The sequence below is a fragment of the Nerophis lumbriciformis genome, linkage group LG01 (assembly GCF_033978685.3).
Source record: "Nerophis lumbriciformis linkage group LG01, RoL_Nlum_v2.1, whole genome shotgun sequence".
NCBI lineage: Eukaryota > Metazoa > Chordata > Actinopteri > Syngnathiformes > Syngnathidae > Nerophis > Nerophis lumbriciformis.
This window is the reverse complement of record NC_084548.2, coordinates 75,365,001-75,380,000: the sequence shown is the minus strand read 5'-3', so window position 1 is coordinate 75,380,000 and position 15,000 is coordinate 75,365,001. Positions and strand designations below refer to the sequence as shown.

Here is a 15,000-nt window from a genome sequence, read left to right as displayed (position 1 = left end):
GGATGAGGAGGAGGAAGCCGAGGCCTGAATGGATGTTTACAGCGACGCTGCTCTCCACCAATCACAGCCTCCCTGCTCTGTGATTGGCCGGTGCTGGCAGGCAGAGAGGAGGAAGAGGAGGAGGATGAAGATAAGTGGGAAGAAGAAGAAGAAGAAGATGATGGTGGTCACGGGGCGCCATGGAGGCAGCGCTGTGACGTCTCCCTCCTGCTGATGACCTTTGACCTGGGCCTGCCGCCAGCATGGGGTGTCGCCTCACTCGCAACAAGGTGAGTGGCCTCCGCTTCAATTAGTCAGCCGGTCGCCATGGAAACAGCCCGCAATAGGTCACGTACTGTAGCGGTCACATGACACGTACTGTAGCGGTCACATGACACGTACTGTAGCGGTCACATGACCCATCGGTCAGCGGACCTTTGACCTCCACTAATTGCTGTTGTCTTCCGGTTTGTTAGTCACATGACAACACTGATGATGTCATGTGTCATGTGACCATGGCAGGATGTTGCTTATACAACTTATACATATATATATATATATATATATATATATATACATATATATATATATATATATATATATATATATATATATATATATATATATATATATATATACACAGTAGTTAATCAACTACTAATAATAACACAATATTAACTACTGATAATAAAACAATATTAACTACTGATGACAACACAATATTAACTACTGATAATAACACAATATTAACTACTGATAACACAATATTAGCTACTGATAATAACACAATATTAGCTACTGATGATAACACAATATTAACTACTGATAATAACACAATATTAGCTACTGATAATAACACAATATTAACTACTGATAATAACACAATATTAACTACTGATAATAACACAATATTAACTACTGATAATAACACAATATTAGCTACTGATGACAACACAATATTAGCTACTGATGATAACACAATATTAACTACTGATAATAACACAATATTAGCTACTGATGATAACACAATATTAACTACTGATAATAACACAATATTAACTACTGATAATAACACAATATTAACTACTGATGATAACACAATATTAACTACTGATAATAACACAATATTAGCTACTGATGATAACACAATATTAACTACTGATGATAACACAATATTAACTACTGATAATAACACAATATTAACTACTGATGCTAACACAATATTAACTACTGATGATAACACAATATTAACTACTGAGAATAACACAATATTAACTACAATCTTTACCAAGACGTGACTTTGGTCACTTGATTGACATTCACAACACCCGAGGGTCTTGTGAGATGATGCTGGCTGCTGCCAGATCATTATTAAGAAAAAACGACCGACAGGAAGGCCAGAAACACTTTTTATTTCAAACGTACCTGCTGTCAAAACTCTAAAGACCGACCGCACAGTTCCTGTCTTCACAATAAAAGCATGCGTTTAGCCACTATGCTAACAACTTATTCATATAGCAAGTGTACTTGACCAGAATGTCTACAATGACATGATTATTCCTAAGTTAGCAAGAGTGTACGTTCACAAACATATCTAATATTAACATGCTGACATGTGTAAGTTACCTAAAGAAACATATTTACCAGCCTTCGCTAAAGTTTATTAGCATGTTCATAATATGGCTAACATTAGCATGTTGATAAGTGTTATTAAAGTACAATGTTTACCCCTCACTTCATTAGCATATTCGCAAACATTGATAAAATGATTAAGTAACATATTTACCAGCCTCGCTAAAGTTTATTAGCATGTTCATAATATGGCTAACATTAGCATGTTGATAAGTGTTATTAAAGTACAATGTTTACCCCTCACTTCATTAGCATATTCGCAAACATTGATAAAATGATTAAGTAACATATTTACCAGCCTGGGTAAAGTTTATTAGCATGTTCATAATGTGGCTAACATTAGCATGTTGACGTGTAATTTGAAGTACAATATTTCATTAGCATGTTCACAAACATTGATAAAATTATTAAGTAACATATTTACCAGCCTGGGTAAAGTTTATTAGCATGTTCATAATATGGCTAACATTAGCATGTTGATGTGTAATTTGAAGTACAATATTTCATTAGCATGTTCACAAACATTGATAAAATGATTAAGTAACATATTTACCAGCCTGGGTAAAGTTTATTAGCATGTTCATAATATGGCTAACATTAGCATGTTGACGTGTAATTTGAAGTACAATATTTCATTAGCATGTTCACAAACATTGATAATATTATTAAGTAACATATTTACCAGCCTGGGTAAAGTTTATTAGCATGTTCATAATATGGCTAACATTAGCATGTTGACGTGTAATTTGAAGTACAATATTTCATTAGCATGTTCACAAACATTGATAATAATTATTAAGTAAGATATTTACCAGCCTGGGTAAAGTATATTAGCATGTTCACAATGTGGCTAACATTAGCATGTTTTCATGTGTTATTTCAATTAGCCTGGCTAATGTTCATTAGCATGTCCACAAGTATGGCTAACATTAGCATGTGTACAAATGTTATTTCAATTCATCTGGATAATGTTCACTTCAATGGCTAACATTAGCATGTTTTCTTGTGTTATTTCAATTCATCTGGCTAATGTTTATTAGCATGTTCACATGAATGGCTAACATTAGCATGTTTCCATGTGTTATTTCAATTAACCTGGCTAATGTTAATTAGCTTGTCCACAAGTATGGCTAACATTAGCGTGTTTATTGTACATTTGTTGTTACAATCAAGCAGGGTAATGTTTGTTAGCATTTTTCACACGCATGGCTAACATTAGCATGTTTTAAATGTATTTATAGCCTGGGTAAAGTTTGTTAGCTCGTTCACTATTATGGCTAACAAACCTTTGTATTAGTATTAGTCTGGGCTTCAATCAATCAATCAATCAATCAATCAATCAATCAATCAATCAATCGATCAATGTTTATTTATAAAGCCCTAAATCACAAGTGTCTCAAAGGGCTGCACAAGCCACAACCACATCCTCAGTACAGAGTCCACGTAAGGGCAAGGAAAAACTCACCCCAGTGGGACGTCGATGTGAATGACTAAGAGAAACCTTGGAGAGGACCGCATATGTGGGTCCATAGTGGATCTAACATAATAGTGAGAGTCCAGTCCATAGTGGATCTAACATAATAGTGAGAGTCCAGTCCATAGTGGATCTAACATAATAGTGTGAGAGTCCAGTCCATAGTGGATCTAACATAATAGTGAGAGTCAAAGTCCATAGTGGATCTAACATAATAGTGAGAGTCCAGTCCATAGTGGATCTAACATAATAGTGAGAGTCCAGTCCATAGTGGATCTAACATAATAGTGAGAGTCCAGTCCATAGTGGATCTAACATAATAGTGAGAGTCCAGTCCATAGTGGATCTAACATAATAGTGTGAGAGTCCAGTCCATAGTGGATCTAACATAATAGTGTGAGAGTCCAGTCCATAGTGGATCTAACATAATAGTGTGAGAGTCCAGTCCATAGTGGATCTAACATAATAGTGTGAGAGTCCAGTCCATAGTGGATCTAACATAATAGTGTGAGAGTCCAGTCCATAGTGGATCTAACATAATAGTGAGAGTCCAGTCCATAGTGGATCTAACATAATAGTGTGAGAGTCCAGTCCATAGTGGATCTAACATAATAGTGAGAGTCGAGTCCATAGTGGATCTAACATAATAGTGTGAGAGTCCAGTCCGTAGTGGATCTAACATAATAGTGAGAGTCCAGTCCATAGTGGATCTAACATAATAGTGAGAGTCCAGTCCATAGTGGATCTAACATAATAGTGTGAGAGTCCAGTTCATAGTGGATCTAACATAATAGTGTGAGAGTCCAGTCCATAGTGGATCTAACATAATAGTGAGGGTCAAAGTCCATAGTGGATCTAACATAATAGTGTGAGAGTCCAGTCCATAGTGGATCTAACATAATAGTGAGAATCAAAGTCCATAGTGGATCTAACATAATAGTGAGAGTCCAGTCCACAGTGGATCTAACATAATAGTGAGAGTCCAGTCCATAGTGGATCTAACATAATAGTTTGAGAGTCCAGTCCATAGTGGATCTTACATAATAGTAAGAGTCCAGTCCATAGTGGATCTAACATAATAGTGAGAGTCCAGTCCATAGTGGATCTAACATAATAGTGAGAGTCCAGTCCATAGTGGATCCAACATAATAGTGTGAGAGTCCAGTCCATAGTGGATCCAACATAATAGTAAGAGTCCAGTCCATAGTGGATCTAACATAATAGTGTGAGAGTCCAGTCCATAGTGGATCCAACATTATAGTGTGAGAGTCCAGTCCATAGTGGATCCAACATAATAGTAAGAGTCCAGTCCATAGTGGATCTAACATAATAGTGTGAGAGTCCAGTCCATAGTGGATCTAACATAATAGTGTGAGAGTCCAGTCCATAGTGGATCTAACATAATAGTGAGAGTCCAGTCCATAGTGGATCTAACATAATAGTGTGAGAGTCCAGTACATAGTGGATCTAACATAATAGTGTGGGAGTCCAGTCCATAGTGGATCTAACATAATAGTGAGAGTCCAGTCCATAGTGGATCTAACATAATAGTGTGAGAGTCCAGTCCATAGTGGATCTAACATAATAGTGTGAGAGTCCAGTCCATAGTGGATCTAACATAATTTTGTGAGAGTCCAGTCCATAGTGGATCCAACATAATAGTGTGAGAGTCCAGTCCATAGTGGATCCAACATAATAGTAAGAGTCCAGTCCATAGTGGATCTAACATAATAGTGTGAGAGTCCAGTCCATAGTGGATCCAACATAATAGTGAGAGTCCAGTCCATAGTGGATCTAACATAATAGTGAGAGTCAAAGTCCATAGTGGATCTAACATAATAGTGAGAGTCCAGTCCATAGTGGATCTAACATAATAGTGAGAGTCAAAGTCCATAGTGGATCTAACATAATAGTGAGAGTCCAGTCCATAGTGGATCTAACATAATAGTGAGAGTCAAAGTCCATAGTGGATCTAACATAATAGTGTGAGAGTCCAGTCCATAGTGGATCTAACATAATAGTATGAGAGTCCAGTTCATAGTGGATCTAACATAATAGTGTGAGAGTCCAGTCCATAGTGGATCTAACATAATAGTGAGAGTCCAGTCCATAGTGGATCTAACATAATAGTGTGAGAGTCCAGTCCATAGTGGATCTAACATAATAGTGAGAATCAAAGTCCATAGTGGATCTAACATAATAGTGAGAGTCAAAGTCCATAGTGGATCTAACATAATAGTGTGAGACTCCAGTCCATAGTGGATCCAACATAATAGTGAGAATCAAAGTCCATAGTGGATCTAACATAATAGTGAGAGTCAAAGTCCATAGTGGATCTAACATAATAGTGTGAGACTCCAGTCCATAGTGGATCTAACATAATAGTGTGAGACTCCAGTCCATAGTGGATCTAACATAATAGTGTGAGAGTCCAGTCCATAGTGGATCTAACATAATAGTGAGAATCAAAGTCCATAGTGGATCTAACATAATAGTGAGAGTCAAAGTCCATAGTGGATCTAACATAATAGTGTGAGACTCCAGTCCATAGTGGATCTAACATAATAGTGTGAGAGTCCAGTCCATAGTGGATTTAACATAATAGTGAGAGTCCAGTCCATAGTGGATCTAACATAATAGTGAGAGTCAAAGTCCATAGTGGATCTAACATAATAGTGAGAGTCAAAGTCCATAGTGGATCTAACATAATAGTGTGAGACTCCAGTCCATAGTGGATCTAACATAATAGTGAGAATCAAAGTCCATAGTGGATCTAACATAATAGTGAGAGTCAAAGTCCATAGTGGATCTAACATAATAGTGTGAGACTCCAGTCCATAGTGGATCTAACATAATAGTGTGAGACTCCAGTCCATAGTGGATCTAACATAATAGTGTGAGAGTCCAGTCCATAGTGGATCTAACATAATAGTGAGAGAGTCCAGTCCATAGTGGATCTAACATAATAGTGTGAGAGTCCAGTCCATAGTGGATCTAACATAATAGTGAGAGTCAAAGTCCATAGTGGATCTAACATAATAGTGTGAGAGTCAAAGTCCATAGTGGATCTAACATAATAGTGTGAGTCCAGTCCATAGTGGATCTAACATAATAGTGTGAGAGTCCAGTCCATAGTGGATCTAACATAATAGTGAGAGTCAAGTCCATAGTGGATCTAACATAATAGTGAGAGTCCAGTCCATAGTGGATCTAACATAATAGTGAGAGTCAAAGTCCATAGTGGATCTAACATAATAGTGTGAGAGTCCAGTCCATAGTGGATCTAACATAATAGTGAGAGTCAAAGTCCATAGTGGATCTAACATAATAGTGAGAGTCCAGTCCATAGTGGATCTAACATAATAGTGTGAGAGTCCAGTCCATAGTGGATCTAACATAATAGTGTGAGAGTCCAGTCCATAGTGGATCTAACATAATAGTGAGAGTCCAGTCCATAGTGGATCTAACATAATAGTGTGAGAGTCCAGTCCATAGTGGATTTAACATAATAGTGAGAGTCCAGTCCATAGTGGATCTAACATAATAGTGAGAGTCCAGTCCATAGTGGATCTAACATAATAGTGTGAGACTCCAGTCCATAGTGGATCTAACATAATAGTGTGAGACTCCAGTCCATAGTGGATCTAACATAATAGTGTGAGACTCCAGTCCTTAGTGGATCTAACATAATAGTGAGAATCAAAGTCCATAGTGGATCTAACATAATAGTGAGAGTCCAGTCCATAGTGGATCTAACATAATAGTGAGAGTCCAGTCCATAGTGGATCTAACATAATAGTGAGAGTCCAGTCCATAGTGGATCTAACATAATAGTATGAGAGTCCAGTCCATAGTGGATCCAACATAATAGTGTGAGAGTCCAGTCCATAGTGGATCTAACATAATAGTGTGAGTCCAGTCCATAGTGGATCTAACATAATAGTGTGAGAGTCCAGTCCATAGTGGATCTAACATAATAGTGAGAGTCCAGTCCATAGTGGATCTAACATAATAGTGAGAGTCCAGTCCATAGTGGATCCAACATAATAGTGTGAGAGTCCAGTCCATAGTGGATCTAACATAATAGTGAGAGTCCAGTCCATAGTGGATCTAACATAATAGTGTGAGAGTCCAGTCCATAGTGGATCTAGCATAATAGTGAGAGTCCAGTCCATAGTGGATCTAACATAATAGTGTGAGAGTCCAGTCCATAGTGGATCTAACATAATAGTGAGAGTCCAGTCCATAGTGGATCTAACATAATAGTGAGAGTCCGGTCCATAGTGGATCTAACATAATAGTGAGAGTCAAAGTCCATAGTGGGGCCAGCTTCCCTGCTTAGGCTGCTGCCCCCGCGACCCGACCTCAGATAAGCGGAAGAAGAAGATGGATGGATGTATTAGCATGTCATTATTTTCAGAGCCCCACTCTGGCAAAAATATCACATTAAAGTTGACACTAAATGCTCTCAAATTGTAGCAAAAAGGGACATTTCTCAGCCTCCTCAAGACCGCCATGATTGATTATTTCCATTGTCTTCTCCCACCTGCTGATTGTTTGAAGTCGTCCCACTTTGTGTAGACGCTGGATTCTAGTGGACGTGACACGCTGACGTCAGCGTGGACGTCCTTCTAGAACGCCACACTTGTATCACTCCCGCTCTGCTTTCAGCTTCGAAGCACAAAACTGACAAACGTCGACTTCCTAAAATAAAATCCAACGTTGCAGTTGAGAGCAAAACGTCTCTCAGAACAAAGGTTGTGTGACAAAGTGATTGTTGACTCACCCTCCTCCTCTTCCTCGTGTCGGAGCAATCGCACATTCATGCACAATCACACACTCATGCACAATCACACATTCATGCACAATCGCACACTCATGCACAATCACACATTCATGCACAATCACACACTCATGCACAATCACACATTCATACACAATCCCACATTCATGCACAATCACACACTCATATACAATCGCACGTTAATGCACAATCACACATTCATGCACAATCCCACATTCATGCACAATCGCACATTCATGCACAATCACACACTCATATACAATCCCACATTAATGCACAATCACACATTCATGCACAATCGCACATTCATGCACAATCACACATTCATGCACAATCACACATTCATGCACAATCGCACACTCATGCACAATCGCACATTAATGCACAATCACACACTCATGCACAATCGCACATTCATGCACAATCGCACATTCATGCACAATCGCACATTCATGCACAATCACACATTAATGCACAATCACACACTCATGCACAATCCCACATTAATGCACAATCACACACTCATGCACAATCACACATTAATGCACAATCACACATTCATGCACAATCACACACTCATATACAATCGCACATTAATGCACAATCACACACTCATGCACAATCACACATTCATGCACAATCACACATTCATGCACAATCACACACTCATGCACAATCACACATTCATGCACAATCACACACTCATGCACAATCACACACTCATGCGCAATCACACATTCATGCACAATCACACACTCATGCACAATCACACATTCATGCACAATCACACACTCATGCACAATCACACATTCATGCACAATCCCACATTCATGCACAATCACACATTCATATACAATCGCACATTAATGCACAATCACACACTCATGCACAATCACACATTCATGCACAATCACACATTCATGCACAATCACACACTCATGCACAATCGCACATTAATGCACAATCACACACTCATGCACAATCGCACATTCATGCACAATCACACACTCATATACAATCGCACATTAATGCACAATCACACACTCATGCACAATCGCACATTCATGCACAATCACACATTCATGCACAATCACACACTCATATACAATCGCACATTAATGCACAATCACACACTCATGCACAATCACACATTCATGCACAATCACACACTCATGCACAATCACACACTCATATACAATCCCACATTAATGCACAATCATACATTCATGCACAATCGCACATTCATGCACAATCACACACTCATACACAATCGCACATTAATGCACAATCACACACTCATGCACAATCGCACATTAATGCACAATCACACACTCATGCACAATCGCACATTCATGCACAATCGCACATTCATGCACAATCGCACATTCATGCACAATCACACATTAATGCACAATCACACACTCATGCACAATCCCACATTAATGCACAATCACACACTCATGCACAATCACACATTAATGCACAATCACACATTCATGCACAATCACACACTCATATACAATCGCACATTAATGCACAATCACACACTCATGCACAATCACACATTAATGCACAATCACACACTCATGCACAATCACACATTCATGCACAATCACACACTCATGCACAATCACACACTCATGCACAATCACACATTCATGCACAATCACACACTCATGCACAATCACACATTCATGCACAATCACACACTCATGCACAATCACACATTCATGCACAATCCCACATTCATGCGCAATCACACATTCATATACAATCGCACATTAATGCACAATCACACACTCATGCACAATCACACATTCATGCACAATCACACATTCATGCACAATCACACATTCATGCACAATCGCACATTCATGCACAATCGCACACTCATGCACAATCCCACATTCGTGCACAATCCCACATTCATGCACAATCACACACTCATGCACAATCGCACATTCATGCACAATCGCACATTCATGCACAATCACACATTCATGCACAATCACACACTCATGCACAATCACACATTCATGCACAATCACACACTCATGCACAATCACACATTCATGCACAGTTGCACACTCATGCACAATCACACATTCATGCACAGTTGCACATTCATGCACAATCACACATTCATGCACAATCGCACATTCATGCACAATCACACATTCATGCACAATCGCACATTCATGCACAATCACACATTCATGCACAATCACACACTCATATACAATCACACATTCATGCACAATCACACATTCATGCACAATCGCACATTCATGCACAATCACACATTCATGCACAATCGCACACTCAAATACAATCGCACATTAATGCACAATCACACACTCATGCACAATCACACATTCATATACAATCCCACATTAATGCACAATCACACATTCATGCACAATCGCACATTCATGCACAATCACACACTCATGCACAATCACACATTCATATACAATCCCACATTAATGCACAATCACACATTCATGCACAATCGCACATTCATGCACAATCACACACTCATGCACAATCACACATTCATGCACAATCACACACTCATATACAATCGCACATTCATGCACAATCACACATTCATGCACAATCACACACTCATATACAATCGCACATTAATGCACAATCACACACTCATGCACAATCGCACATTCATGCACAATCGCACATTCATGCACAATCACACACTCATATACAATCGCACATTCATGCACAATCACACACTCATATACAATCGCACATTAATGCACAATCACACACTCATATACAATCGCACATTAATGCACAATCACACACTCATGCACAATCACACACTCATATACAATCGCACATTAATGCACAATCACACACTCATGCACAATCACACACTCATTTACAATCGCACATTAATGCACAATCACACACTCATGCACAATCACACATTCATGCACAATCGCACATTCATGCACAATCGCACATTCATGCACAATCACACATTCATGCACAATCGCACATTCATGCACAATCACACATTCATGCACAATCACACACTCATTTACAATCGCACATTAATGCACAATCACACACTCATGCACAATCACACATTCATGCACAATCGCAGATTCATGCACAATCGCACATTCATGCACAATCACACATTCATGCACAATCGCACATTCATGCACAATCACACATTCATGCACAATCACACACTCATTTACAATCGCACATTAATGCACAATCACACACTCATGCACAATCACACATTCATGCACAATCGCACATTCATGCACAATCACACATTCATGCACACTCGCACATTCATGCACAATCACACATTCATATACAATCCCACATTAATGCACAATCACACATTCATGCACAATCGCACATTCATGCACAATCACACATTCATGCACAATCTCACATTCATGCACAATCACACACTCATGCACAATCACACATTCATGCACAATCACACACTCATGCACAATCACACATTCATACACAATCCCACATTCATGCACAATCACACACTCATGCACAATTACACATTCATGCACAATCCCACATTCATGCACAATCACACACTCATGCACAATTACACATTCATGCACAATCCCACATTCATGCACAATCACACACTCATGCACAATCGCACACTCATGCACAATCGCACACTCATGCACAATCGCACACTCATGCACAATCACACACTCATGCACAATCACACACTCATGCACAATCCCACATTCATGCACAATCCCACATTCATGCACAATCACACATTCATATACAATCGCACATTAATGCACAATCACACACTCATGCACAATCACACATTCATGCACAATCACACATTCATGCACAATCACACATTCATGCACAATCGCACATTCATGCACAATCGCACACTCATGCACAATCCCACATTCGTGCACAATCCCACATTCATGCACAATCACACACTCATGCACAATCACACATTCATGCACAATCACACACTCATGCACAATCACACATTCATACACAATCCCACATTCATGCACAATCACACACTCATGCACAATTACACATTCATGCACAATCCCACATTCATGCACAATCACACACTCATGCACAATCGCACACTCATGCACAATCGCACACTCATGCACAATCGCACACTCATGCACAATCACACACTCATGCACAATCACACACTCATGCACAATCCCACATTCATGCACAATCCCACATTCATGCACAATCACACATTCATATACAATCGCACATTAATGCACAATCACACACTCATGCACAATCACACATTCATGCACAATCACACATTCATGCACAATCACACATTCATGCACAATCGCACATTCATGCACAATCGCACACTCATGCACAATCCCACATTCGTGCACAATCCCACATTCATGCACAATCACACAGTCATGCACAATCGCACATTCATGCACAATCGCACATTCATGCACAATCACACATTCATGCACAATCACACACTCATGCACAATCACACATTCATGCACAATCACACATTCATGCACAATCACACGTTCATGCACAATCGCACATCCATGCACAATCGCACATTCATGCACAATCCCACATTCATGCACAATCACACATTCATGCACAATCACACGTTCATGCACAATCGCACATCCATGCACAATCGCACATTCATGCACAATCACACACTCACGCACAATCACACATTCATGCACAATCCCACACTCATGCACAATCACACACTCATGCACAATCACACATTCATGCACAATTCCACATTCATGCACAATCACACACTCATGCACAATCACACATTCATGCACAATCGCACATTCATGCACAATCACACATTCATGCACCATCACACATTCATGCACAATCGCACATTCATGCACAATCACACACTCATACACAATCGCACATTCATGCACAATCACACACTCATGCACAATCACACACTCATGCACAATCACACATTCATGCACAATCATGCAATGTATTTATCCTTTCTTTATCCTCCACTCAGAGGACACCTTTTTCTATCCCAGGGTCGAACTGCAGCTTTAGAAGGACCGTCAAACCACTGAAACATATAAGCAGGTACCAAAAGGTGCCATTTTGGGGTCTTCACACACCATAATAATACCTTGTATGTTGAAGCACAGTACGTCTGACTATGGTAGTCGTAATGTTCCGTGAGGACGTTGAGGATTGCTCATCAAAGACTTATTTGGAACATCCCACAGGTGATCAGGCTAATTGGGAACAGGTGGGTGCCATGATTGGCTATAAAAGCAGCTTCCATGAAATGCTCAGTCGTTCACAAACAAGGACGGGGGCGAGGGTCACCACTTTGTCAACAAATGCCTGAGCAAATTGTTTAAGAACAACATTTCTCAACAAGGAATTTAGGGATTTCACCATCTACGCTCCGTAATATCATCAAAAGGTTCAGAGAATGTGGAGAAATCACTGCACGTAAGCCATGATATTACACACCTTGGATCCCTCAGCCACAAAGCCACATCAGTGTGTAAAGGATATCACCACATGGGCTCAGAAAACCACTGTCAGTAACTACAGTTGGTCGCTACATCTGTAAGTGCAAGTTAAAACTCTACTATATAAAGCCAACGCCATTTATCAACAACACCCAGAAACGCTTCGCTGGGCCCGAGCTCATCTAAGATGGACTGATGCAAAGTGGAAAAGTGTTCTGTGGTCTGACGAGTCCACATTTCAAATTGTTTTTGGAAACTGTGGACCCAAAAAGGAAAAGAACCATGGGGACTGCTCTAGGGTGAAAGTGTAAAAGGCAGCATGTGTGATGGTATGGGGGTGTATTAGTGGCCAAGACATGGGTAACTTACACATCTGTGAAGGCACCATTAATGCTGAAAGGTACATACAGCTTTTGGAGCAACATATGTTGTTATCATGGACGCCCCTGCTTATTTCAGCAAGACAATGCCAAGCCAGGTGTTACAACAGCGTGGCTTTATAGTAGAGATGCGCGGTTTGCGGACACAACCGCGGAGTCCGCGGATTATCCGCGGGTCGGGCGGTTGAAATAAAAAAAAAAATTAGATTTTATCCGCGGGTCGGGTCGGGCGGTTGAAATAAAAAAAAAAAAGATTTTAAATAGATTCAGGCGGGTGGCAGTTAAACCAATTGGTAAATATATATACATAGTTAAATGTTGTTACCCACATACGAAAAACGAGCAGGCACCTGCAGCATATGCCACAACAGAAGAAGAAAAAAAAAAGAGATGGCAGCAAACGTGGTACGCGACAAACTAAAAAAGGGAATACTAAAGACCAGGGGAAAAAAAGGCCAGAAAAGTTCAGCGTGGACTCGTTTTTATGAGGTTGTAAATAAAGTTAAAGTTAAAAGTACCAATGATTGTCACACACACACTAGGTGTGGCGAGATTATTCTCTGCATTTGACCCATCACCCTTGATCACCCCCTGGGAGGTGAGGGGAGCAGTGGGCAGCAGCGGTGGCCGCGCCCGGGAATCATTTTTGGTGATTTAACCCCCAATTCCAACCCTTGATGCTGAGTGCCAAGAAGGGAGGTAATGGGTCCCATTTTTATAGTCTTTGGTATGACTCGGCCGGAGTTTGAACTCACAACCTACCGATCTCAGGGCAGACACTCTAACCACTAGGCCACTGAGTAGGTGGCCTACTATCAGGATGAAGTAATGCTGGCTACGTGATTTGCAAGAGCTGCGACGCTGTTTATGTCTACGACAGTCACAAAACCGGGACATCTAACGTGGTGCATCACATTTGTGCAAAACCCCGAATCTCCACAAACACCCTGAGCATGAGCAGTTTCGTCCGCCGTGATCCCAGAAGAGTGCCACAGGATGTTAAAACGAGATAGAACGCAGCTGCCTGCAGCGGTTTGAGTGGCGCGAGTGTGCTTGGAGGTGCGCTCGGCGCGGCTCCCAGATGATTGCGCACTGGTGTGCGTCTGGGCCGTGACAGCGTGGCACGCATTGAATGTCTCTGTTGCATTGGATCAGTCTCCTTTCTTTAACAGGCAAAAGTTTTATAACCTCACTAATGCCTTG

General features: G+C 40.2%; 1 protein-coding gene across 1 annotated transcript in view; it reads left to right on the top strand.

The window, feature by feature from the left end:
- The first annotated feature begins 125 nt into the window (after nt 1-125).
- LOC133614525 (uncharacterized) overlaps nt 126-15,000 on the top strand; it is a 30,028-nt gene continuing 15,153 nt past the window's right edge. Inside the window, exon 1 of the mRNA XM_061972536.1 lies at nt 126-269. Coding sequence (XP_061828520.1) covers nt 243-269 — 27 coding nt within the window. The 5' untranslated portion in view covers nt 126-242. The remainder of the gene's footprint in view (nt 270-15,000) is intronic.